Source organism: Ascidia mentula, chromosome 4 (assembly GCF_947561715.1).
Source record: "Ascidia mentula chromosome 4, kaAscMent1.1, whole genome shotgun sequence".
In the NCBI taxonomy this organism is placed as follows: domain Eukaryota; kingdom Metazoa; phylum Chordata; class Ascidiacea; order Phlebobranchia; family Ascidiidae; genus Ascidia; species Ascidia mentula.
The window spans coordinates 6,124,388-6,151,423 of NC_138569.1; the positions used below are offsets into that span (position 1 = coordinate 6,124,388).

Below are 27,036 nucleotides of genomic sequence, written 5' to 3' on the forward strand. Positions count from 1 at the left end.
CAGAAACACTGGCTCCCACCAAATATGCCACTGACGATAGGTCCGAAAACCACCGTGCAGGAGTAGATAAACTTGCAAAAAGGCGAAGAGCTCAATTATCCCTGGACATTTCTTTGCACATACTAAGCGGAATGATGGTTAGAGCTAGAAACGAGGAACGCCGAGCAATGCAGAAGGCCCAAGCACAAGCTAACAGGGTACATTTGCAAAGAATTGGAAAGTAGATCTCTTGAAAAAGGAAAATGAATTGTTATCGACTTTTTTTATCCTTTCATATTTAAAACCGCAGCACCTAAGACCAACAATGCGCTTTAGCCAACATCTGCGTTTTTAAAACCAAATAGCAAGGATTTATACCTTGTTTGTAATACAACCCAAAATTTCGCTGCGTGTGCCGGTGTGTTGTAATATGCATAAGTTTTGTAACTAACAGACAAAATGTTGTAGACTGCCATACAGGACGTATTCGTTCCAGACTATAGCCTATGTGTAAAGACTATTTCTGTAGTAATTTCGAACAAAGAAATTGTTATACGTTTTTTTACCATTTGGCAATATCTGAACTTGATGACCATTGTGCACTTTGCCGAATATTCTAGGACTTTTCAAATCTAGTCGATTTCAAAATGTTCCGTTTTTCGTTACACTATCGCCAAAACTTCAGGTTTGTAATTATTCTGCCATCCAAATAACACGCAGAAACTTTCGGTTTCGTTTCGAGTTGGTGTTTGACTTGGTTTGATAATTGCCGTGAATGTTATTTATGCGCAATTTCCCATCAGTGCTTAACAAAGCCTCAACAAAAACCTTCATTAACCAAATTTTGCACAGAAAAATACAACAGGGGTTGTTTGTAAAAATGTGCGCTTCTGTGCAGTCACTTCACTCAACTTCACCGAGTGAGCAACTGCACCCATCATTACACCTGGTAAAGTAACTTCACCGATCATCGTACTCGGTGAAGGGACTTCACCTTATGACCTCACTCGGTGAAGTTACTTCACTCGAAGATCTTGGTGTGTAGCCTGCGAGCACTTCTTGTAATAACGTAGTGTAATTCAATTTATGCTATCTTATGCTGTGTTCTTTAAGAGTCATACCTGAATTTACTATATGTCCTTTATAATAGGATCAAAATGAATAATTTTTTCCTGACCTTCACGCTTACAAGCAAACATTGACATTATCTGCACGATGTGTGCTGTGTGATGAAATTTTTGCAGACATAGAATACAATGAAATTATACAGCATTTCAGCAAGGCAGATATCAATTAGTATGTGTAGGGCTGGAAGGTATGTTAACATCTTTAATAGAACATGTTAATATTGATGCTGAGGTTGAACATATTTTTAAACATTATGTAGGCTAATAAATAATTTAACATGACGGTCATTTGCTTTTTTTTTTTTTTTTTTGAAGGTCTTTAATCAACACATGATAACCCGGGGTAAAAAAATCATTTAAAAATCATAGATGTTAGTCAAATATGTGTTTTTGACATGTTTGCACTGTCTGTTTTCATAATTCACAACACATGCTGTTTATGTGTTCATAGATTTCATGTGATTTTTGCAAGAGATGGACACACATGAAATGTGCTCCAAACGCTCCAAAAAGAAGTTTCTGTTGCATCCTTTGCAAACAATTTAAATAAACTTGGTTTGCATTTAATGTTGTTACGTTAGCTTTTGGGGTAATTGTGTTAAATAAGCGACATGGGTTCAAGTAGTACGCAATCAAACCAGAGTACAGTTAGGGGTGTCAATTGGTGACGTGCATGTATTATAGGGGCAAGCACTTTTCAGTTCAGTGAAGTCACACTGCACCGAGTGAAGTGCGTGCACCGAAAACACGGCTCAATTGAAGTAACTTTTCACCCAGTGTGGCGAAGTTACTTCACCGAAGTGAACATTTTCACCCACAAGTCCGTCTCGAAAAATACTCTTGACAGATTATGTCCCAGTTCACTTGACAATTGCTTGTCTTGTCGGCTAACCTTTTCTTATAGTTCAGTTTCCGAAAGGTTTTGTTCAGATTATAAATGACTGGTTCAAATTTAGTTCCGCTTAAACAAGAAACTTGTAGTCGGGTTAGGACCACGTTCGACTCCCTGCGTGTAAGAATGAAGATTTTACTTTTAAAACACAAATCCCCTAAACGTCGCAACAACCTCGCGAGTCACGATCAACCCGCAATTCTTGAGAGAAACAGCTGACGTTAGCTGGACATGCACAAAAGGACCTCTGACGCCACCAGGAAATACCGAATCAACGTTTCTCACACTAAACAGTTAGGTAATGCTGGGTGTTGCAGTGAAGTCGTGTTTCATTGAGAGATCGTCGTGGTCGACGAGTTTTCGTTTAGAGGCGTGCAATAACTTACGTAGGGTTGCTATTTTTACAGTGCTGCTGTAGGTTCTTGGTTAAAATGGAATCAAGCAAAGTAGCGTACAACTTTACCTATCCTTCGTATTACACATTCGTGCATGATGTGTGGGGAACAATTTTTAACGCTTGGAATGATATTGATCAGAAGGACAAGACCTTTGTTGGCTGGGTTTCCATATTCAATCAATATGCCAATATTGAAACGATAGATGTAGTCTATGTTCTTTTGCTTGCCATCTGCTGGACGGTTCTACGACTTTTGGCAACTGTGTTTATATTTCAGGTAAAACTGCATCACAAGATAGATAAGTTTACTTATTATCTTATGAATAAATGTAAACTTGTGTATTTTACCATCTTAGCCCATCGCAGATCAAGCTAAACTTCCCAAACTTGAGACTATAAAAGCCCCAGAAAGTGCTTGGAAGCTTATCTTTTATATATGTACATGGTCTTACTCGATTTACCTGCTGTTTTTCACCAAGAACAACTTCTTTCATGATGCCCCTTCTACATTTTATGGTGCGTGTATTTTATTTTCTTTAAAACAGTTTTGTGCCAAATTAGCATTGATGAATAACAGTTAGTTTATTATAACTAAGTAAAATAAATAACTTTTGTTACGCACTGGCTGGACTTTGAGTTTATCATTGCTTTTTATATTTTAAGGATGGGATTTGGAAAATACAGTGCCACAAGAAATCTCTATTGCTTACTTAGTTCAACTCAGTTTTTATGTACATTCTGTCTATGCAACACTATACATCGACATGTGGAGAAAAGACTCTTATGTCATGTTGGCTCACCATGTAGTGACAATGCTTCTGATAGCATTTTCATATGTGTTTAGGTAAGTTAGAACTCCATAACTTGTGTATGTAGAATTTTTCACATCATAATCTCATTTAGTTTGAGCAAGTGTGTGATTGACATAGGCAGTCACAAAATAATACATCTTTTGTAGTTTGACACAATTCATGTTACGCAATGTCCCTCGTTATATCACATACACCTGTGAAAAGCAATTGCCACATTGTTGTTAGTCAGCATTGCGGTGCACACTTGCGCTGCACTTTTACCTACCCAGTTATGCAATACAAAAACAATTATTACCTTTATCTTCAGGTTGGCATAAAATATAAAATCCGTTCGTTATAAAAACATTTTCGTGCCAATGGTTGTAAAATTTGTAAAAAACAAACAATCAAACTACTAACAACTTATTCTTGTTTGTCAAATCTATTCTGCTGTGTTTGTTATTCAGTTATTTAACTCAGTGTTATGTTTAACAGGTATACGAATGTTGGTATCCTTGTATTATTTCTGCATGATATCACTGACATAATTTTGGAGGGGACGAAGTTGGCAGTCTACTTCAAAACCAAAGGTGGAAAATGGCACACTGTGTGTGACGCACTTTCCACGTTGGGGTTTTTATTGTTTGGGGCAGCCTGGTATGAAATTGGTATCATGTTTAAATTTTGTGTCCCTTGTGTTACCTAATGTTAATTATCGTTGTTGCAAAAGATTCCAAAATTTGCAAAAAAAAAGTTAGTAAGAAAAATAATTACCGTCCATTACTTAATAGGTTTGTTTTCCGACTATATTGGTACCCATTGAAAGCAATGTATGCTGCGGGATATGTCAGTAGAAAGGTGTCAGACAAAATGCCATTTTACTTTTTCTTCAATGGTTTGCTGTGGATCTTACTTGGAATGAACATCTATTGGTTTATGGTGAGGACTTTAGCAAAATAATTATATTATGTACAACCAAAAAAAGTAATAGTAATACTGCCATTTATTGTAAAGTACAATCAAATTAATAACTTACTTTACCCAGCTGCTACAACAGATGTTCTTGAACATAAAATATTAATGACACACCGTTTCAAAATTTTTGTTACCAAGCAACAGGGAAAAAAATTTTTTCCATGTAAAACATGCTATCATCATGCTGATTTTATAAAATAATTAGAAATTAGTTGATGGTTAATTTTAGCATATTGTTTTGGGCCTGTTCTATTTGTTTATGTTGACTTTTGGTTTCAGTTTATTGTCATCATGGCATACAAGGTTGTCACTGGACAGACAACCGAAGTGGAAGATACAAGGGAATTTGAAAATGGAATAGATAAGAAAGAAAAATGTAAGTTCCATGCAGCCAAAAACTTTCGTGTAAATGATGCATAATTAGGATATTTTTTCTTTCAAAAATATCTAAGCTTTACTGGAAATAGGTGCCAATTATGTGTTGCATAGGCTGGTAAACAACAGTCGCTTGTGGCAGTGTTGCAATATGCTAACCTCAGGGCATTTAAACATCAGGCTTGTTGATGCTGTTGTTGGCACAGCTTAATGCAAAGTCCAATGTGCAGCTTTTCTGAATCCAACACAATTTTCCAGGAAATTACGATTTTTTCCAGAATCTATTAAATAAATGTACCTTCAGTAGTTTGTGCAATCAAATTAAAATTTTCTCAGAACACATGATAACTTACAGAAAAAGTGTATTCAGTAATCCAAGGATAATAGATTATAGTTGAGTGTTGGTACACTATTAAGGTCTCAAAGGATCAAGAGAAATTGATTTCTACCACCTAATATGCCCACCAACATTCAAACCACTTTTACTCTAGAGATTTCTTTCGTGTTGATTTTTATGAATGCTGGAAAATTGTCTTACTCTTGTGTTGTTGCAGAAACGGATTCAAGGTCAATACAAACTTTGTGAAGCCCAGATGTTTGATTGCTTCTGTTGCTGAGAGTTCATGTATTTACTTAGTGATGAAGTTATTCTTTAACTATATTTCAACTGTCAACGGCCACGAAATTCCAGCAATCCATGTGTTGTGTCCATTTTTCATGGAAAATCAATGCTGCAAGACTGGCCTTATTAATAGGGTACTACCAACCAACATTTGATTTGGAAGCATCATTTTTATCAAGTTACTTGCCTATTTAATACAGCCATAATTATTCGCTATAAAATTGCTGGTACATTGTAAACTTTTATTGCTAATTGAACACCTTAACATCATGTCATTGCAATATCCCAGTCTGTTGCTGTGTGCTTTTCACATGCTGCAGGAACCCACCATTCAAAATCACTGTCATAAATTTTAGTTATTTTTGGTGGTGCAAACCACTGGCAACTACTTGTGGTTGCACTGTTACCTCTAAACAATTTGCTGCTTTAATGTTTTTGCATGTAATTATGTGTTCAGAAACCAGTATGCAGTGTTTGTTTTTTTCCTTGTCGGCATGAGCTGTAAAACTAATGCTTGTTTACTATGATTTAGTTGTGTCCCATTTTCACTAAGACTAATTTTTTTGTAGTTAGGCAAAAACTCAACAACTTGTTACAAGTATATAAGTGCAATTTTTGTATTGTGTATCATGATTCAAACATGCTTTTTCTCAGTAATAACATATGTGATTTTAAGATTTGCACTGCCATAAGATATTAAGGTTTCAAAAAAAAAAGTAATTCAAATAAACTTGTGATGGTTCTATTACATTACCTGTATTGCAATTTAAAGATGTGTCTGAAGTTTTGTATAATAGATGCAAAACTCTTAACAACAGTCATGATTAAATATGCCCGTACTTACTAAAATTTTGAGGGAAATGAATTCATTTCAGTTAATTCATTGGATATTGTAGTGAGCGAACTCCATGGGTTCTGCTGACTCATAAAAAGGGTGTTGTCATGGCATTAGGTTTATGCAATAGACACAAAATGTTTTCATCATATCACGATAAACAGGTTATACCTCCAAAGGTTTAAAATTACTATTTGTGCACTGAGGAACAGCAGCCAAACCTCAAAAGAAAACCGTTTATTTTATCATGAATTCAAGCAAACCCTTTGTGGTTTCAGTATAAATGCTAGTTCTTTCATTCACAGTAAAAGCAAAGGAACCTATACCAATGAACCACCACAAAAACAATGACTTGTGCAATAGACACACTTGAGGTTCAACCCTATTTAATGCAATGCAGAAATGCCAACATAACCATATAGCAGCAAAAAATATAGGAAATTACTTTTCACAAAAAGTATATGAAATTACCCTTTTCGAAAATCTACATATGTAAGAATACAGTGTCAGTCCACATACTGTTTTCCTAAAAATGCGTGGTACTTCATGTTACACAGGGAAAAATGTCTTTCAATTACAAAATACACACCAAAATGATTGTACGATCATCAACAAAAATCATTGGAATAAATCAAGTATGTCAAAAGTTGTTGCATTGAAACAAGTATACTAGAATTTAGGTAACCATGATAATTTTATTTTCAAGGAAATAACAACACACAACATTCTCTGGGAGTAACTTCAAGCATGTTTTTTTCACCTCCATTGTGAAGTTAAAGTGGCCTTTAATCAACTGTAATGTCTCTCGAGCAATTATTATTTACATAGGGGTTTTAAAGTGCAGAAAAATGCATAATATAACAATGGGGACCACGGAAATAGAGAGTTCATGTTCAAAATAAGGTTAGGTAGATAACTCTAGTAAAACCTCCAAAAGCTTGGACAAAACTTCATAAAATTGAAGGTGATTCCTACAGACCAAAATGTATTATGACTTTTTGTAAGAGCTGACTGGTGACAATTCACAATAAAAATAACATACTAGGAAGCTAAAGAATTATGTGAATAAAAAATTAATAATATAGAATATCAGGACATAATCTTAAAGCGAATTGGCAAGATTGTGTGAAGCAGGTTTGAGTTAAATCATAAATATACATATTTAAAAATGTCACAAGTTACAACACTTTAAAACTCATGTCACTGCACATGAACAATTGCCACAGGATGAAGCATTGCATGATGGTTGTAGTGCAGTAAATCCAACATTTAAACTTGTTTTTGTTAAGATTTAAAATACCAGGCTAGAGAGACTGCCAAGCCAGCACATAACACAACTGCAATAATTTTGAACTCCCGTATTATCTTTATAAACAACGGACTTTTAGTCATTTGTTCATCAAATAAACTTGCATTTTTATTTTGATGTGGATATGGTATATCAGGTACATCATGTCCCAGGTAATCACATACTGGTTTCCACCCATTCTTGCTTTGGTGGATAAGCCGTTTGTCTTCAGGCACTGTGTTGAGAACATAACAGTTGTGCTTCCTAAACTTCATTTTGTAAAGTCTTTCATTGGGATTCCAACCAAGAGTAAATCTGCCTAGGTTTTCGAATCCATAAGCCATCCCAACTGCAAAAGTGTGTGATAGTTTTTTGTTGCAATTAAGATTGCAAAAGTTGATAAATTGTATGCCAAACATAACAATGTTGGCAGTGAGAAAGCTGTCATAGTCGTAGTTGTTGGGTATAAAACAGATTATTAACTGATACTCACATATTCTCTTTCCAAGTGAGATAAAACTGTTAGCTGCCGGTGAAACCATGAGTGCCATTCTAAACAAATATGAACCAGAGAAAAACTTATCCTGCATATTCTTCCAACTCTTCCACCAACTGTCTTCATCTCGTATAGTCAAAATAACCTGCATTGAATTAAGAAAATGTCAATTTGGGAACTTAATAAAATAATGAAAACAAGCTTACTTTGGAATCAGGAAAAACCCTGTATATTTCTTCCCAAAACACAATTACTGGCCCATCTATGAGTACGTCAATGTCTTTAAACGCTTCATAAATTTCCTGATCTGTCAACGACCCCTCGAAAAATTTGTCCCAAATATGAGATAAATACACGATTTGCTCCTCATAGTCATAAACATTGTAGCCAAGATGGGTAAGTGCCTTTGATAAACTCTTAGTTCCAGTTTTCCAAAAACCCACACATATTATTTTCATTATTTAGGTTGAAAAAAATACTGTGTTTACGCAAATTCTCATGGGTGTTGTTCTATTCTAAATATTTATTTACTCTTTCCGTTTCACTGATCATGGCCGTAGTGTGTGCACTAATGCATAACAAGTCATTGTTTTTTCCAAAATAAATTTAACAGTGTTAATGTGTGACTATTATGTCATAATAAAGCACACTGCACATTGAACTCATGGGCAACTTGTCATTGTCAGTCTTTGGTTAATGTGCTGTACCCTCAAATACGAATACATCAACTAGCATCTGTCCCTTTTACTGCTCAAAAAACATTTTTAATAAGTTAGGTTTACCACATTTGTCAAAGCGCAATTTCGGACAGATTATGTCATTCACGTTGACAAATTTTGAAAATTTTTTTTTACAGAGTTCAGCCTTTTTTACCCTTTCCCCTTTTGGTCGTGGTATCCATCCCTGATGATTCTCGGGCATACGTGAATTCACAGGCTATTATGGGTGCGAGTGCCATCTTCAAAATTCCGGAAATTTAGACACTATTTGCCATTTTCCTCCCGGACGCTGATGTTACCACCAATTTCTTAACATGACCGGCAAAATCCGAAGAAAAATTCAAAATTATCAAAGTAAATGCGATTACCATCACATTTGTATTGTTGTAATAAGTGAACCGTGACTGTTGCGAAGTTCTCTAAGCTCTCAAGATGGCTGGCAAACACTGACCTGGAAAATTATAAATATCAACATTTTGCATGTAAGTAACAATAAAACCAGGTGTGTCATGATTGTGCTAATACATCACTATTTGTTAGTGCCTGGTAAACCAGTGCCTCTGGTGCAGTATTCCTATAGTAATTTGTATCTTTCGCTATTGGTATAGGATAAGGTAAAATGTATAGTCAAAGTCAAACTTGTAACACAAGAAGGAAAACATATTACAACGGCTTAATGTATTTAAAATTGTAACAGGAACAAAATGGACAACATGTTTATGGTCCAAGGTGATGCAGCCACCTGTATCATGAAGAAGTTGCATGACTCTCATGTTGCACGGGAGCAGGCTAAAACCAAACAGCAACTCGATGATATCACAAGCAGAATCAATAATCAAATTATTAAACTTGCCGTATCAGTCTATATGTGATAAATTCTTTCTCTGATTGGCACTCTTTTGCAAAAGACTGACTTTTGTATTGTAAATGGTACACAAGCTTTCGCGAATTTCCTTCGCTTCGTCAGGTGTAAATAAACACAATGCGATACAAAAAAACAAGCGCAAGGCGGTCGAAGAAAAAAGGCACTGTAAATGATAAGCTGCCGTTAGTTGGCGTCGTCGTGTTGCTGCATCGTTCCTGCGGCATCGTCGTGTTGATAATGGCTCAGGAATCCCCAATCTCTGTTGAGCCCATCTTTGATGGCATTGAAGCGGTTAATGTGGTGTTGCTCGGCCGTCTCCCTTGCTGATCTTGATTTCCCTTTAACTTTTTGCAAGACCATTACCCGCATGTCGTCGACGCTATGCTTAGGCTCGTTGAAGTGTGCCCCCACTGGCTTTTCAGTGTTGTTATGTCGGACATCGCTCTTATGGCCATTCATTCTCTTTCGCAGAGTTTGTCCTGTCTGTCCAATGTACAGAGCGCGGGGGCAGCGTGCACATGTTATTGCGTACACCACGTTCGTTGATTTGCAAGTGAATGATCCATTTGGTGTAAATTTGTTGCTTTTATTGTTGACGGTGATGTGGTTCTCCGGGTTGATCAATTTGCACAGAGTACACCTAGTGCTTTTACACGGACGAGTTCCCAACTGTTGTTTGGTTGCATTCAGTGCCGAGGCAGTTAAAAGTTTCTTAAGATTAGGAGGTTGCCGATAGGCTATTACTGGCAGGTGTGGAAAAATTTCACTTACTGCTTTGTCTTGTTGAAGAATTGGTTGCAGGTCTCTTGCGATCTTTTTGAGGCGACCAACCGAATAGTTGTAGGTGATTGCAAGTGGTATACGCGTTGGGTTCTTCCTTTGGTTGTTGTATTGTAGAAGACGTTCTCTTGGGATCTTTGCTGCTCTTTTCATTTCTTTATCTACCAAGCTAGCCCGGTAGCCATTCGCCAGAAATACCTCCCGCAAAGCGCGTAAACGTGTGTTGCAGTCGTCGTAACGAGAACATATCCGTCTGTATCGCAGCGTTTGGGAATATATTATGGACCGATACACATGTCTGGGGTGGGAACTCGAAGGGTGTAGATACGTGCCTCGATCCGTCGGTTTATGATAGATAGAGGTGAAAAGTTCACCGTTTTGCAGTGCGACCGTTACATCCAGGAAGTGGACACATGTGGTAGACCACTCCACCGTGAATCGTATGTTCGGGTCCACTCGATTAAATTCTTGCACGAATAGCTGGAGGGGTCGTTCCCCCGCAGTCCAAATCAAGAAAACGTCATCGATAAACCGGTGGTATGTTTTTATCGATGACTCATATGGTTGTATGAAGCGTTCCTCCAAACTTGCCATAAAGATATTGGCGTATTGTGGTGCCAGGCGGGTACCCATTGCCGTACCTTTAATTTGGATATAATTGTTGCCGTCGAATTTGAAATTGTTGTGTTCCAGAATAAAACGGGTCAGTCGTAGGGCCGGTTTAGACCGGATATCTTCATCCGGGAGTGCTTCTTGTACAGCCTTCAGTCCACGCTCGTGGTCAATGTTGCTGTATAGCGATGTCACGTCCAACGTGACCAATAGAGCGTTGGAGGGAAGGTTTTTAATGGTTGACAAGCGCTTGATGAAATCTGTTGTGTCTTGAATGTAGCTTTTTGCTGATTGAGCGTGTGGCTTCAAAATTCTTTCGACGTATCCGGATATTTCCTCCGTGAGCGTTCCCAGGCCGCTTATAATTGGACGTCCTGGGTTGTTGGGTTTGTGCACCTTAGGTAGCAAGTAAAATACGCCTGGTGTCGGATCTTCAGGAACTAGAGACGCAGTGTCGTTCCTCACGCCTTCTGGAAACGATTTTATCAACTTCATGAGTTCCTTCCTGAACTTGTCGGTTGGGTCTGTTTCCAGCTTCTGGTAATATTCCACGTTGTCTAACTGACGGCAAGCTTCTTGCATGTAAGCTTCGGTGTCCATAACAACTATAGCGCCTCCCTTATCAGCAGGTTTGATAACGAGATTTTCACACTTCTTTAGTTGGTGGACAGCTACCGATTCTTCTCGTGATAAGTTCGGTCGATGGTCACGTTTATGGTTGAGAATTTCTGTCTCAACACGATTGCGAAAACAACTGATGTATAAATCCAGATTTGGGTTACGTCCTTCTGGAGGTGTCCACTCACAAAAGTGCGGCTTAGAGTTCACTTTGCCATTGTAGCTTTCCTGTGTGTTGGTTTCCTTGCCATGGAAATATTCTGCCAAGCGCATTCGGCGAAAGAACGCCTCTACATCTGCGCATACTTCGATTTTGTCTAGCTTTGTCGATGGACAAAAGTTGAGGCCTCTTCGCAGAAGCGATGTTTGACCACTGCTTAGGTTCTGCTCAGATAAGTTGATTATGTTCGTATCCCCTTGTTTGTTGATATGTGAACTGGGGTGCGCCTCCTCTCGCAAGTAGTGTAATTTGCGATTCTTATTGTTAATTAATTTCTGCAAAGTGGTGTTGTATTGGCTTCTGGCCCAATCAACAGTTTCCACGTCCTCGCCAACTTCAGCTCGAATGTTGTCAGTTAATTTATTCTGTTTGCTGTACATTATTTTTAACAGATGGTTACGCAGTTTTACTGATGCTTTTTGGCACAAAGCATGCGACCGCCTGGTGTTAAAAGTGTGTTTCAACGGATTTTTTAATCTGAGGCCCTTCGGTATCAAATTCTCTTGTTTGCATTTGGCAAGAAAATATATGTTCGACCTAACTTGCGCAAGTTCCTGCATCAAATGGGCAAAGTGCCATTGCTTTCGGCTGTATTTGGTGCCTGTCATCATCAAATTATTAAACTTGCCGTATCAGTCTATATGTGATAAATTCTTTCTCTGATTGGCACTCTTTTGCAAAAGACTGACTTTTGTATTGTAAATGGTACACAAGCTTTCGCGAATTTCCTTCGCTTCGTCAGGTGTAAATAAACACAATGCGATACAAAAAAACAAGCGCAAGGCGGTCGAAGAAAAAAGGCACTGTAAATGATAAGCTGCCGTTAGTTGGCGTCGTCGTGTTGCTGCATCGTTCCTGCGGCATCGTCGTGTTGATAATGGCTCAGGAATCCCCAATCTCTGTTGAGCCCATCTTTGATGGCATTGAAGCGGTTAATGTGGTGTTGCTCGGCCGTCTCCCTTGCTGATCTTGATTTCCCTTTAACTTTTTGCAAGACCATTACCCGCATGTCGTCGACGCTATGCTTAGGCTCGTTGAAGTGTGCCCCCACTGGCTTTTCAGTGTTGTTATGTCGGACATCGCTCTTATGGCCATTCATTCTCTTTCGCAGAGTTTGTCCTGTCTGTCCAATGTACAGAGCGCGGGGGCAGCGTGCACATGTTATTGCGTACACCACGTTCGTTGATTTGCAAGTGAATGATCCATTTGGTGTAAATTTGTTGCTTTTATTGTTGACGGTGATGTGGTTCTCCGGGTTGATCAATTTGCACAGAGTACACCTAGTGCTTTTACACGGACGAGTTCCCAACTGTTGTTTGGTTGCATTCAGTGCCGAGGCAGTTAAAAGTTTCTTAAGATTAGGAGGTTGCCGATAGGCTATTACTGGCAGGTGTGGAAAAATTTCACTTACTGCTTTGTCTTGTTGAAGAATTGGTTGCAGGTCTCTTGCGATCTTTTTGAGGCGACCAACCGAATAGTTGTAGGTGATTGCAAGTGGTATACGCGTTGGGTTCTTCCTTTGGTTGTTGTATTGTAGAAGACGTTCTCTTGGGATCTTTGCTGCTCTTTTCATTTCTTTATCTACCAAGCTAGCCCGGTAGCCATTCGCCAGAAATACCTCCCGCAAAGCGCGTAAACGTGTGTTGCAGTCGTCGTAACGAGAACATATCCGTCTGTATCGCAGCGTTTGGGAATATATTATGGACCGATACACATGTCTGGGGTGGGAACTCGAAGGGTGTAGATACGTGCCTCGATCCGTCGGTTTATGATAGATAGAGGTGAAAAGTTCACCGTTTTGCAGTGCGACCGTTACATCCAGGAAGTGGACACATGTGGTAGACCACTCCACCGTGAATCGTATGTTCGGGTCCACTCGATTAAATTCTTGCACGAATAGCTGGAGGGGTCGTTCCCCCGCAGTCCAAATCAAGAAAACGTCATCGATAAACCGGTGGTATGTTTTTATCGATGACTCATATGGTTGTATGAAGCGTTCCTCCAAACTTGCCATAAAGATATTGGCGTATTGTGGTGCCAGGCGGGTACCCATTGCCGTACCTTTAATTTGGATATAATTGTTGCCGTCGAATTTGAAATTGTTGTGTTCCAGAATAAAACGGGTCAGTCGTAGGGCCGGTTTAGACCGGATATCTTCATCCGGGAGTGCTTCTTGTACAGCCTTCAGTCCACGCTCGTGGTCAATGTTGCTGTATAGCGATGTCACGTCCAACGTGACCAATAGAGCGTTGGAGGGAAGGTTTTTAATGGTTGACAAGCGCTTGATGAAATCTGTTGTGTCTTGAATGTAGCTTTTTGCTGATTGAGCGTGTGGCTTCAAAATTCTTTCGACGTATCCGGATATTTCCTCCGTGAGCGTTCCCAGGCCGCTTATAATTGGACGTCCTGGGTTGTTGGGTTTGTGCACCTTAGGTAGCAAGTAAAATACGCCTGGTGTCGGATCTTCAGGAACTAGAGACGCAGTGTCGTTCCTCACGCCTTCTGGAAACGATTTTATCAACTTCATGAGTTCCTTCCTGAACTTGTCGGTTGGGTCTGTTTCCAGCTTCTGGTAATATTCCACGTTGTCTAACTGACGGCAAGCTTCTTGCATGTAAGCTTCGGTGTCCATAACAACTATAGCGCCTCCCTTATCAGCAGGTTTGATAACGAGATTTTCACACTTCTTTAGTTGGTGGACAGCTACCGATTCTTCTCGTGATAAGTTCGGTCGATGGTCACGTTTATGGTTGAGAATTTCTGTCTCAACACGATTGCGAAAACAACTGATGTATAAATCCAGATTTGGGTTACGTCCTTCTGGAGGTGTCCACTCACAAAAGTGCGGCTTAGAGTTCACTTTGCCATTGTAGCTTTCCTGTGTGTTGGTTTCCTTGCCATGGAAATATTCTGCCAAGCGCATTCGGCGAAAGAACGCCTCTACATCTGCGCATACTTCGATTTTGTCTAGCTTTGTCGATGGACAAAAGTTGAGGCCTCTTCGCAGAAGCGATGTTTGACCACTGCTTAGGTTCTGCTCAGATAAGTTGATTATGTTCGTATCCCCTTGTTTGTTGATATGTGAACTGGGGTGCGCCTCCTCTCGCAAGTAGTGTAATTTGCGATTCTTATTGTTAATTAATTTCTGCAAAGTGGTGTTGTATTGGCTTCTGGCCCAATCAACAGTTTCCACGTCCTCGCCAACTTCAGCTCGAATGTTGTCAGTTAATTTATTCTGTTTGCTGTACATTATTTTTAACAGATGGTTACGCAGTTTTACTGATGCTTTTTGGCACAAAGCATGCGACCGCCTGGTGTTAAAAGTGTGTTTCAACGGATTTTTTAATCTGAGGCCCTTCGGTATCAAATTCTCTTGTTTGCATTTGGCAAGAAAATATATGTTCGACCTAACTTGCGCAAGTTCCTGCATCAAATGGGCAAAGTGCCATTGCTTTCGGCTGTATTTGGTGCCTGATTTGGATCAGTAGTAATCGCATAAGCTCATGACGATAGACGCTGCGAATAGAAAAAAACAGCACGATCACGCCTCTCAGCGTTAAGCTTCTTTGTTTTTTGCGCTCGTTAGGTGGCAGGCGTAATTTAAACACGCCTAATTAAGGATTGGGGTTTATCCTGCGTCTCTAGTTCCTGAAGATCCGACACCAGGCGTATTTTACTTGCTACCTAAGGTGCACAAACCCAACAACCCAGGACGTCCAATTATAAGCGGCCTGGGAACGCTCACGGAGGAAATATCCGGATACGTCGAAAGAATTTTGAAGCCACACGCTCAATCAGCAAAAAGCTACATTCAAGACACAACAGATTTCATCAAGCGCTTGTCAACCATTAAAAACCTTCCCTCCAACGCTCTATTGGTCACGTTGGACGTGACATCGCTATACAGCAACATTGACCACGAGCGTGGACTGAAGGCTGTACAAGAAGCACTCCCGGATGAAGATATCCGGTCTAAACCGGCCCTACGACTGACCCGTTTTATTCTGGAACACAACAATTTCAAATTCGACGGCAACAATTATATCCAAATTAAAGGTACGGCAATGGGTACCCGCCTGGCACCACAATACGCCAATATCTTTATGGCAAGTTTGGAGGAACGCTTCATACAACCATATGAGTCATCGATAAAAACATACCACCGGTTTATCGATGACGTTTTCTTGATTTGGACTGCGGGGGAACGACCCCTCCAGCTATTCGTGCAAGAATTTAATCGAGTGGACCCGAACATACGATTCACGGTGGAGTGGTCTACCACATGTGTCCACTTCCTGGATGTAACGGTCGCACTGCAAAACGGTGAACTTTTCACCTCTATCTATCATAAACCGACGGATCGAGGCACGTATCTACACCCTTCGAGTTCCCACCCCAGACATGTGTATCGGTCCATAATATATTCCCAAACGCTGCGATACAGACGGATATGTTCTCGTTACGACGACTGCAACACACGTTTACGCGCTTTGCGGGAGGTATTTCTGGCGAATGGCTACCGGGCTAGCTTGGTAGATAAAGAAATGAAAAGAGCAGCAAAGATCCCAAGAGAACGTCTTCTACAATACAACAACCAAAGGAAGAACCCAACGCGTATACCACTTGCAATCACCTACAACTATTCGGTTGGTCGCCTCAAAAAGATCGCAAGAGACCTGCAACCAATTCTTCAACAAGACAAAGCAGTAAGTGAAATTTTTCCACACCTGCCAGTAATAGCCTATCGGCAACCTCCTAATCTTAAGAAACTTTTAACTGCCTCGGCACTGAATGCAACCAAACAACAGTTGGGAACTCGTCCGTGTAAAAGCACTAGGTGTACTCTGTGCAAATTGATCAACCCGGAGAACCACATCACCGTCAACAATAAAAGCAACAAATTTACACCAAATGGATCATTCACTTGCAAATCAACGAACGTGGTGTACGCAATAACATGTGCACGCTGCCCCCGCGCTCTGTACATTGGACAGACAGGACAAACTCTGCGAAAGAGAATGAATGGCCATAAGAGCGATGTCCGACATAACAACACTGAAAAGCCAGTGGGGGCACACTTCAACGAGCCTAAGCATAGCGTCGACGACATGCGGGTAATGGTCTTGCAAAAAGTTAAAGGGAAATCAAGATCAGCAAGGGAGACGGCCGAGCAACACCACATTAACCGCTTCAATGCCATCAAAGATGGGCTCAACAGAGATTGGGGATTCCTGAGCCATTATCAACACGACGATGCCGCAGGAACGATGCAGCAACACGACGACGCCAACTAACGGCAGCTTATCATTTACAGTGCCTTTTTTCTTCGACCGCCTTGCGCTTGTTTTTTTGTATCGCATTGTGTTTATTTACACCTGACGAAGCGAAGGAAATTCGCGAAAGCTTGTGTACCATTTACAATACAAAAGTCAGTCTTTTGCAAAAGAGTGCCAATCAGAGAAAGAATTTATCACATATAGACTGATACGGCAAGTTTAATAATTTGATGATGACAGGCACCAAATACAGCCGAAAGCAATGGCACTTTGCCCATTTGATGCAGGAACTTGCGCAAGTTAGGTCGAACATATATTTTCTTGCCAAATGCAAACAAGAGAATTTGATACCGAAGGGCCTCAGATTAAAAAATCCGTTGAAACACACTTTTAACACCAGGCGGTCGCATGCTTTGTGCCAAAAAGCATCAGTAAAACTGCGTAACCATCTGTTAAAAATAATGTACAGCAAACAGAATAAATTAACTGACAACATTCGAGCTGAAGTTGGCGAGGACGTGGAAACTGTTGATTGGGCCAGAAGCCAATACAACACCACTTTGCAGAAATTAATTAACAATAAGAATCGCAAATTACACTACTTGCGAGAGGAGGCGCACCCCAGTTCACATATCAACAAACAAGGGGATACGAACATAATCAACTTATCTGAGCAGAACCTAAGCAGTGGTCAAACATCGCTTCTGCGAAGAGGCCTCAACTTTTGTCCATCGACAAAGCTAGACAAAATCGAAGTATGCGCAGATGTAGAGGCGTTCTTTCGCCGAATGCGCTTGGCAGAATATTTCCATGGCAAGGAAACCAACACACAGGAAAGCTACAATGGCAAAGTGAACTCTAAGCCGCACTTTTGTGAGTGGACACCTCCAGAAGGACGTAACCCAAATCTGGATTTATACATCAGTTGTTTTCGCAATCGTGTTGAGACAGAAATTCTCAACCATAAACGTGACCATCGACCGAACTTATCACGAGAAGAATCGGTAGCTGTCCACCAACTAAAGAAGTGTGAAAATCTCGTTATCAAACCTGCTGATAAGGGAGGCGCTATAGTTGTTATGGACACCGAAGCTTACATGCAAGAAGCTTGCCGTCAGTTAGACAACGTGGAATATTACCAGAAGCTGGAAACAGACCCAACCGACAAGTTCAGGAAGGAACTCATGAAGTTGATAAAATCGTTTCCAGAAGGCGTGAGGAACGACACTGCGTCTCTAGTTCCTGAAGATCCGACACCAGGCGTATTTTACTTGCTACCTAAGGTGCACAAACCCAACAACCCAGGACGTCCAATTATAAGCGGCCTGGGAACGCTCACGGAGGAAATATCCGGATACGTCGAAAGAATTTTGAAGCCACACGCTCAATCAGCAAAAAGCTACATTCAAGACACAACAGATTTCATCAAGCGCTTGTCAACCATTAAAAACCTTCCCTCCAACGCTCTATTGGTCACGTTGGACGTGACATCGCTATACAGCAACATTGACCACGAGCGTGGACTGAAGGCTGTACAAGAAGCACTCCCGGATGAAGATATCCGGTCTAAACCGGCCCTACGACTGACCCGTTTTATTCTGGAACACAACAATTTCAAATTCGACGGCAACAATTATATCCAAATTAAAGGTACGGCAATGGGTACCCGCCTGGCACCACAATACGCCAATATCTTTATGGCAAGTTTGGAGGAACGCTTCATACAACCATATGAGTCATCGATAAAAACATACCACCGGTTTATCGATGACGTTTTCTTGATTTGGACTGCGGGGGAACGACCCCTCCAGCTATTCGTGCAAGAATTTAATCGAGTGGACCCGAACATACGATTCACGGTGGAGTGGTCTACCACATGTGTCCACTTCCTGGATGTAACGGTCGCACTGCAAAACGGTGAACTTTTCACCTCTATCTATCATAAACCGACGGATCGAGGCACGTATCTACACCCTTCGAGTTCCCACCCCAGACATGTGTATCGGTCCATAATATATTCCCAAACGCTGCGATACAGACGGATATGTTCTCGTTACGACGACTGCAACACACGTTTACGCGCTTTGCGGGAGGTATTTCTGGCGAATGGCTACCGGGCTAGCTTGGTAGATAAAGAAATGAAAAGAGCAGCAAAGATCCCAAGAGAACGTCTTCTACAATACAACAACCAAAGGAAGAACCCAACGCGTATACCACTTGCAATCACCTACAACTATTCGGTTGGTCGCCTCAAAAAGATCGCAAGAGACCTGCAACCAATTCTTCAACAAGACAAAGCAGTAAGTGAAATTTTTCCACACCTGCCAGTAATAGCCTATCGGCAACCTCCTAATCTTAAGAAACTTTTAACTGCCTCGGCACTGAATGCAACCAAACAACAGTTGGGAACTCGTCCGTGTAAAAGCACTAGGTGTACTCTGTGCAAATTGATCAACCCGGAGAACCACATCACCGTCAACAATAAAAGCAACAAATTTACACCAAATGGATCATTCACTTGCAAATCAACGAACGTGGTGTACGCAATAACATGTGCACGCTGCCCCCGCGCTCTGTACATTGGACAGACAGGACAAACTCTGCGAAAGAGAATGAATGGCCATAAGAGCGATGTCCGACATAACAACACTGAAAAGCCAGTGGGGGCACACTTCAACGAGCCTAAGCATAGCGTCGACGACATGCGGGTAATGGTCTTGCAAAAAGTTAAAGGGAAATCAAGATCAGCAAGGGAGACGGCCGAGCAACACCACATTAACCGCTTCAATGCCATCAAAGATGGGCTCAACAGAGATTGGGGATTCCTGAGCCATTATCAACACGACGATGCCGCAGGAACGATGCAGCAACACGACGACGCCAACTAACGGCAGCTTATCATTTACAGTGCCTTTTTTCTTCGACCGCCTTGCGCTTGTTTTTTTGTATCGCATTGTGTTTATTTACACCTGACGAAGCGAAGGAAATTCGCGAAAGCTTGTGTACCATTTACAATACAAAAGTCAGTCTTTTGCAAAAGAGTGCCAATCAGAGAAAGAATTTATCACATATAGACTGATACGGCAAGTTTAATAATTTGATGATGACAGGCACCAAATACAGCCGAAAGCAATGGCACTTTGCCCATTTGATGCAGGAACTTGCGCAAGTTAGGTCGAACATATATTTTCTTGCCAAATGCAAACAAGAGAATTTGATACCGAAGGGCCTCAGATTAAAAAATCCGTTGAAACACACTTTTAACACCAGGCGGTCGCATGCTTTGTGCCAAAAAGCATCAGTAAAACTGCGTAACCATCTGTTAAAAATAATGTACAGCAAACAGAATAAATTAACTGACAACATTCGAGCTGAAGTTGGCGAGGACGTGGAAACTGTTGATTGGGCCAGAAGCCAATACAACACCACTTTGCAGAAATTAATTAACAATAAGAATCGCAAATTACACTACTTGCGAGAGGAGGCGCACCCCAGTTCACATATCAACAAACAAGGGGATACGAACATAATCAACTTATCTGAGCAGAACCTAAGCAGTGGTCAAACATCGCTTCTGCGAAGAGGCCTCAACTTTTGTCCATCGACAAAGCTAGACAAAATCGAAGTATGCGCAGATGTAGAGGCGTTCTTTCGCCGAATGCGCTTGGCAGAATATTTCCATGGCAAGGAAACCAACACACAGGAAAGCTACAATGGCAAAGTGAACTCTAAGCCGCACTTTTGTGAGTGGACACCTCCAGAAGGACGTAACCCAAATCTGGATTTATACATCAGTTGTTTTCGCAATCGTGTTGAGACAGAAATTCTCAACCATAAACGTGACCATCGACCGAACTTATCACGAGAAGAATCGGTAGCTGTCCACCAACTAAAGAAGTGTGAAAATCTCGTTATCAAACCTGCTGATAAGGGAGGCGCTATAGTTGTTATGGACACCGAAGCTTACATGCAAGAAGCTTGCCGTCAGTTAGACAACGTGGAATATTACCAGAAGCTGGAAACAGACCCAACCGACAAGTTCAGGAAGGAACTCATGAAGTTGATAAAATCGTTTCCAGAAGGCGTGAGGAACGACACTGCGTCTCTAGTTCCTGAAGATCCGACACCAGGCGTATTTTACTTGCTACCTAAGGTGCACAAACCCAACAACCCAGGACGTCCAATTATAAGCGGCCTGGGAACGCTCACGGAGGAAATATCCGGATACGTCGAAAGAATTTTGAAGCCACACGCTCAATCAGCAAAAAGCTACATTCAAGACACAACAGATTTCATCAAGCGCTTGTCAACCATTAAAAACCTTCCCTCCAACGCTCTATTGGTCACGTTGGACGTGACATCGCTATACAGCAACATTGACCACGAGCGTGGACTGAAGGCTGTACAAGAAGCACTCCCGGATGAAGATATCCGGTCTAAACCGGCCCTACGACTGACCCGTTTTATTCTGGAACACAACAATTTCAAATTCGACGGCAACAATTATATCCAAATTAAAGGTACGGCAATGGGTACCCGCCTGGCACCACAATACGCCAATATCTTTATGGCAAGTTTGGAGGAACGCTTCATACAACCATATGAGTCATCGATAAAAACATACCACCGGTTTATCGATGACGTTTTCTTGATTTGGACTGCGGGGGAACGACCCCTCCAGCTATTCGTGCAAGAATTTAATCGAGTGGACCCGAACATACGATTCACGGTGGAGTGGTCTACCACATGTGTCCACTTCCTGGATGTAACGGTCGCACTGCAAAACGGTGAACTTTTCACCTCTATCTATCATAAACCGACGGATCGAGGCACGTATCTACACCCTTCGAGTTCCCACCCCAGACATGTGTATCGGTCCATAATATATTCCCAAACGCTGCGATACAGACGGATATGTTCTCGTTACGACGACTGCAACACACGTTTACGCGCTTTGCGGGAGGTATTTCTGGCGAATGGCTACCGGGCTAGCTTGGTAGATAAAGAAATGAAAAGAGCAGCAAAGATCCCAAGAGAACGTCTTCTACAATACAACAACCAAAGGAAGAACCCAACGCGTATACCACTTGCAATCACCTACAACTATTCGGTTGGTCGCCTCAAAAAGATCGCAAGAGACCTGCAACCAATTCTTCAACAAGACAAAGCAGTAAGTGAAATTTTTCCACACCTGCCAGTAATAGCCTATCGGCAACCTCCTAATCTTAAGAAACTTTTAACTGCCTCGGCACTGAATGCAACCAAACAACAGTTGGGAACTCGTCCGTGTAAAAGCACTAGGTGTACTCTGTGCAAATTGATCAACCCGGAGAACCACATCACCGTCAACAATAAAAGCAACAAATTTACACCAAATGGATCATTCACTTGCAAATCAACGAACGTGGTGTACGCAATAACATGTGCACGCTGCCCCCGCGCTCTGTACATTGGACAGACAGGACAAACTCTGCGAAAGAGAATGAATGGCCATAAGAGCGATGTCCGACATAACAACACTGAAAAGCCAGTGGGGGCACACTTCAACGAGCCTAAGCATAGCGTCGACGACATGCGGGTAATGGTCTTGCAAAAAGTTAAAGGGAAATCAAGATCAGCAAGGGAGACGGCCGAGCAACACCACATTAACCGCTTCAATGCCATCAAAGATGGGCTCAACAGAGATTGGGGATTCCTGAGCCATTATCAACACGACGATGCCGCAGGAACGATGCAGCAACACGACGACGCCAACTAACGGCAGCTTATCATTTACAGTGCCTTTTTTCTTCGACCGCCTTGCGCTTGTTTTTTTGTATCGCATTGTGTTTATTTACACCTGACGAAGCGAAGGAAATTCGCGAAAGCTTGTGTACCATTTACAATACAAAAGTCAGTCTTTTGCAAAAGAGTGCCAATCAGAGAAAGAATCAATAATGTATTTGTTTCAACATGCAAACTTGTTTAGTAAATAAAGTAATGTTGTATTCCTGCAGACATTACAAGATTACGATGACACAACAAAGTTGTTGGAGACCTCAGGAAGCAACATGGAAATTGTGGCAGATTTGGTAAATTTTATTTACTTAACGTTATTAGGTTAAAATGTGACATATTATATATTTAGTGGGCAAAAAATTGTTTTTGATGCAAGTAGCGGGCATTCATGATGATTTTATTTCAGCAAGAGCTTGAAGCTTTGTTAAAAGATGACATACTAAAAACCAAATACCAACAAAAACTCACAATATTTATTGTTGGTTACCAAAGTCTTTGCTCAGAAAGAGTCGATCTTTTGTCTCAATTGTCCGAGGTAAGTGTTTCATAACCACAAAACATTTAAATAAAATTATTTTTCTATCAAGTTTTTTTCAACTTACTCGGTGCCATCTCTTACGGGCGATGAAACTACATTATCCTTGTCGGATAATCATGTTGAAGCACTGAGTTGCAGTGTTGAAGAGGCTTTGCTCTCCATGTCGGAAACGGTCAATAGATTAAATGAAATCAGCAGTGAGGTTATCGGTTACATGGATCATTTACATGTGGCTGCATCCAGCAAAAATACAAAGTAATTTAAAATTATATTGTCGTCATCATTTATGTATGTTGCATTTGTGTAAATAGCTTTCGTATTTCCTGATAAAGCCTACTTAAATAGCAGGCAAAACATTAGTGAGTAAAAGTATATGTTTAATTGTGCCAGAATTATTTGGTATTGTTTATTTGATATTTGCAGGAGCAAGAAGAAACTTGAAAGGGCTTTACACAATGCTAAAGATGAAATCTTAAAAATGACCAACAAAGTGTTGCAGTTCCAGCAAGGTTTGGTGGTGTATTTTAATTTGGTAAAGCTTATTATAGCACATGTGTGATATCAGACACAAGAATTGCAAATAAGTTAGTCACCTCTTAAGTTTTTTTTCCTCACCTCTTTCATTTTAACCCATCTACAGTTGTTGTTAAATTTCTGTGTGAATTTGAAATCCCGATCATACAGACAGCTCAGTTAATTTTTAAACTTAAAAAATATTTTTTGCCCGTTACTGTATGTAGAAATGATCTGGTCACCACTGAAATAAATCAGTTTTTGTTGTTATACTTAATACATATGATTCGATTTTAAAAATGATGTTTCAAAATTTAGTTTTTTAAACTATGAAACTTGCACTACAGACCTTGGTATGAAAGATGAAAGATTACAACAGTTAACTGCCCAAGTTGATGCCAAGAAAGTTGAGATCACTCATTTGAAAAGGCAGCAGGATATGACTAAAGTATAGCCTTGCATATTTGTTGGAATACATTTTTAATTGTGGACTACGTTTTTTGTTTTAATTTCATATAGTTATCGAATATAGAATTATTGTGTCAATTGATGTCATGTTCAAGTGTTTGTTGCTTTTTCATGTAAATCGATCCTTTAAATTATTACCCTTGTTATATCAATAGCCTAAACAATCCCACGGTAATATTTCATGCAATGGCATGAGCGGCATGACCCCACTGGGCAGGTTCATGCTTGGCGATCACAGCTAAAGTATTGCGATCATGAGGTTTGCAGGCTGGATCAGCCACTTTTTTAAATCTCGCTCTGACTTGTCAGGAAAAAGTGGCTGATCCCGCTAGGCTGCAATGCCTGGGCTGCCAAACCTGCATACCTCATGATCTAAACCATTCCACCAATTACTTTTATCCACATTTATGGTGATTATGTGTTCCCAAAGTAAAAGCTGTTGACTTTCTTGTAAGAAAAATTAAATTTGCTAATATAGCACCATCAGTATCTAACAAAAATATTGATACATTTTTGCCCTGCTTCTTGCACATATTCAAAACTAATACCAGAAACACCTTTATATCATCTTTAATGTAATTCTACCTCAATAGAAAACATATGAAAAGCTTCAAGACGATTTGAAGCAGGAGAGGAATGGGTTGCAACTGGAAGTAGAAGGGTTGGAGATGGACATTAAAATGCTCAAAAATCAACTCAGGGAGGCAGAGTCTACAAGTGCCAGCTTAAAGGCAGTAAATCCCAAAGTTCAGGAAATAAAAGACACGGCATTGGTGTGCTGATTTTTTGCATGTGACATGTAAACATTTCCATTGCCTTTACCAGATTTTTGTTTTGTTAGGTTGAGTTAGAAAGGCTAAAAACCAAGATGGAAGCAGAAGAACTTGATATTCCTGAAGTAAAGAGAGGTAAAAAAACATGTAAAACCATTTCCATACTATTATTATTAACTTTAGTATTCTTACTAAAACCATTTAAACCATCATGTTTGAAACAAAATTTACAGAAAGCATTCTGTCAATAAGTTTCAAATCATAATGTATTTTACAGGAACTGAAGATCAAGAAATGTAAATAATTTGCTGTGAAACCTAAAACCTATTTTTCTTTTTATTTAGATTTGATTTTTTAGTGTGCGGTGATACACTTACTAACCAATTACCAAAATATTTTAAATCTGTTTTTTGAAATCTCAACAATTGCTTTGGTCCCACATATGATTCCACTGCACATACGTATTTGTTTTCGCTTTTGATTGATTTTGCAGTTATTAACATTGTGTGTGATTAAGTAGTTGTTTTACTCAACTAATACTATTTTTTAAAGAGCTTGCAGAGCAGTTTCAAGTTCAACTGCAGCAGATGAGTGATGTTTATGATGAGGAAATTGATATGTGGATGCAGGAGTGTAGAGTACATGTTCACGACATATTAGTAAGCACTGTTATATTTGTTTATTAGGGAAGAATTCTACTATGAAGCCAAATTGGTTTTCTATATGCAGTTATCTGTAATTTTAATTTTCTAATATGGTAATCCACTAAATTCTTTTTATGTATGAGCTAAATGCCCGTAAGCATAGAAATAAAAGTGTGCTTGTATTTGTGAAAAAAATGGTGGTTTTATTACGATTTTATCAAGTCATTCACTTTGCACTGCATATGGTGATTTTTCGCCTGTGTGCTGCTCACACAAGAGAAAATATGACCAAGCAGTTTTAAATTCTTTACAAAACTAATACAACAGTTTGCTATAACCAAATCGCTGGAAATTTTACCTTTATAAGGATATATGTCACTGTATGTAGAAAAATTTACAGTACAAGATTTACCCTCGTTAAACACTGGTTTGTCCTGACGCGTTGTTGCGTTTGTCAATAACGTGACTATAGTATTTCGGAAACAATAGTTAGTCTAATTAGATTTGAAATAATTAACTTTAAATGTCGTTCTTTGAGTAGTGGTTGTGCGCAAAAGCTGATTAATATGTTGCAAAATAGTTTGATTACCTTGCGTATCCTACCATGCGTCCCAGAATAGATTGAAACAGTGTAATGTTGCTTGCGCAAAACGATTGTTTGGTGGCAGAATAGCGTAAAGTGTGATTGTGCGCTCCACAACGGGCCCTCATTGGTTTTTTCTGTAGTTCTTGGATGTTACAATATTGCCTTTTACAATTTGTAACTGCTCTATGCACCGCAAACCTCAGAGAGCGTTACTTAGGTTGAAGCTCGTAAAAGTACACAGAAACCAATTACACCATATAGATATACGAGATTTGGGATGTTCTGAATCCCTAAGAGTTCGTTGCTTCCTCCACCTCACCAAATCCCAAAAAATGATTTGATGTACATCCTGCATTTTATTTTATTTGCCTAGTGAGTCACCACAACGGCTAAACAACATCATTTCATAAACCCTTGTACAAACTACTGTTTGTCAATGTGCACCGCAAAGCACTAGCTTTTGACAACAGGATCAGCCTGCCTGTTTTTTGGAATATATATTTCGCCCTGTTGGCATCAGTTCCTTAGTTACAGTAAACACAATAGTTATACATCGGTCGCTAGGATCTGCAGTCTATGGTTTAGATCTCAATTTTTTAATAAAAAAAATTCGCTGTTGTTTGTGATTGGTGGCTAATATCTGTCATTCACAAAACCAACCTTGTTTCCACCATCGCCGACCCACACTCATGTTGAAGCGATGTCAAATACACACCAGTCAATTCCGCATCCAGACGCACCAGTCAATTCCGCATCCAGACACATTTGCCTGCCACGTCCATCATCGAGTTGGTCGAAAACGTGTTACAAATTTGTCCAATATGTTTGCACAAGGCGTGGGGGAGGCCTAACTAGAATTCAAGACGCGC

At 40.2% G+C, this 27,036-nt stretch overlaps 3 protein-coding genes across 4 annotated transcripts in view; 2 read left to right on the top strand and 1 right to left on the bottom strand.

Moving 5' to 3' along the window:
• Positions 1 to 2,169: 2,169 nt before the first annotated feature.
• LOC145897629 (ceramide synthase 1-like) lies at positions 2,170 to 5,903 on the top strand. The gene is made up of 8 exons (XM_082986006.1): positions 2,170 to 2,296; positions 2,406 to 2,672; positions 2,752 to 2,911; positions 3,059 to 3,239; positions 3,682 to 3,843; positions 3,978 to 4,125; positions 4,441 to 4,537; positions 5,091 to 5,903. Coding segments are annotated over exons 2-8 (993 nt in total). The 5' UTR covers positions 2,170 to 2,296; positions 2,406 to 2,429; the 3' UTR covers positions 5,093 to 5,903.
• A 330-nt stretch (positions 5,904 to 6,233) lies between these two features.
• Positions 6,234 to 8,543, bottom strand: LOC145898694 (uncharacterized). The gene is made up of 3 exons (XM_082987259.1): positions 7,984 to 8,543; positions 7,775 to 7,922; positions 6,234 to 7,630 (listed from the first exon to the last, which is right to left on the bottom strand). Exons 1-3 carry the CDS (start codon positions 8,233 to 8,235, stop codon positions 7,278 to 7,280), a joined length of 753 nt encoding a protein of 250 aa, XP_082843385.1. The 5' UTR covers positions 8,236 to 8,543; the 3' UTR covers positions 6,234 to 7,277.
• Positions 8,544 to 8,879: 336 nt separating this feature from the next.
• The window catches only part of LOC145898544 (uncharacterized), a 28,796-nt gene continuing 10,639 nt past the window's right edge, over positions 8,880 to 27,036 (top strand). Inside the window, exons 1-10 of one of the 2 annotated variants that reach the window (XM_082987045.1) lie at positions 8,880 to 8,978; positions 9,194 to 9,332; positions 22,864 to 22,938; positions 23,052 to 23,180; positions 23,233 to 23,438; positions 23,607 to 23,692; positions 24,044 to 24,144; positions 24,758 to 24,937; positions 25,006 to 25,072; positions 25,490 to 25,596. In XM_082987045.1, coding sequence (XP_082843171.1) covers positions 8,977 to 8,978; positions 9,194 to 9,332; positions 22,864 to 22,938; positions 23,052 to 23,180; positions 23,233 to 23,438; positions 23,607 to 23,692; positions 24,044 to 24,144; positions 24,758 to 24,937; positions 25,006 to 25,072; positions 25,490 to 25,596 — 1,092 coding nt within the window. In that variant the 5' untranslated portion in view covers positions 8,880 to 8,976. Of the gene's footprint in view, positions 8,979 to 9,193; positions 9,333 to 22,711; positions 22,939 to 23,051; positions 23,181 to 23,232; positions 23,439 to 23,606; positions 23,693 to 24,043; positions 24,145 to 24,757; positions 24,938 to 25,005; positions 25,073 to 25,489; positions 25,597 to 27,036 lie in introns of those variants that run through there. The other variant, XM_082987046.1, reaches the window with a different exon arrangement.

What these genes read in the sequence shown, in the direction of transcription:
- LOC145898694 (XM_082987259.1), bottom strand. Translation starts at nt 8,235, where the DNA reads ATGAAAATAATATGTGTGGGTTTTTGGAAAACTGGAACTAAGAGTTTA. An exon ending in GGGTTTTTCCTGATTCCAAA is followed by an intron (nt 7,923 to 7,983) that starts GTAAGCTTGTTT and finishes AATTCAATGCAG; the next exon opens with GTTATTTTGACTATACGAGA. An exon ending in CTCACTTGGAAAGAGAATAT is followed by an intron (nt 7,631 to 7,774) that starts GTGAGTATCAGT and finishes ACACTTTTGCAG; the next exon opens with TTGGGATGGCTTATGGATTC.
- LOC145897629 (XM_082986006.1), top strand. Translation starts at nt 2,430, where the DNA reads ATGGAATCAAGCAAAGTAGCGTACAACTTTACCTATCCTTCGTATTAC. An exon ending in GCATTTTCATATGTGTTTAG is followed by an intron (nt 3,240 to 3,681) that starts GTAAGTTAGAAC and finishes TATGTTTAACAG; the next exon opens with GTATACGAATGTTGGTATCC. An exon ending in TTATTGTTTGGGGCAGCCTG is followed by an intron (nt 3,844 to 3,977) that starts GTATGAAATTGG and finishes ATTACTTAATAG; the next exon opens with GTTTGTTTTCCGACTATATT.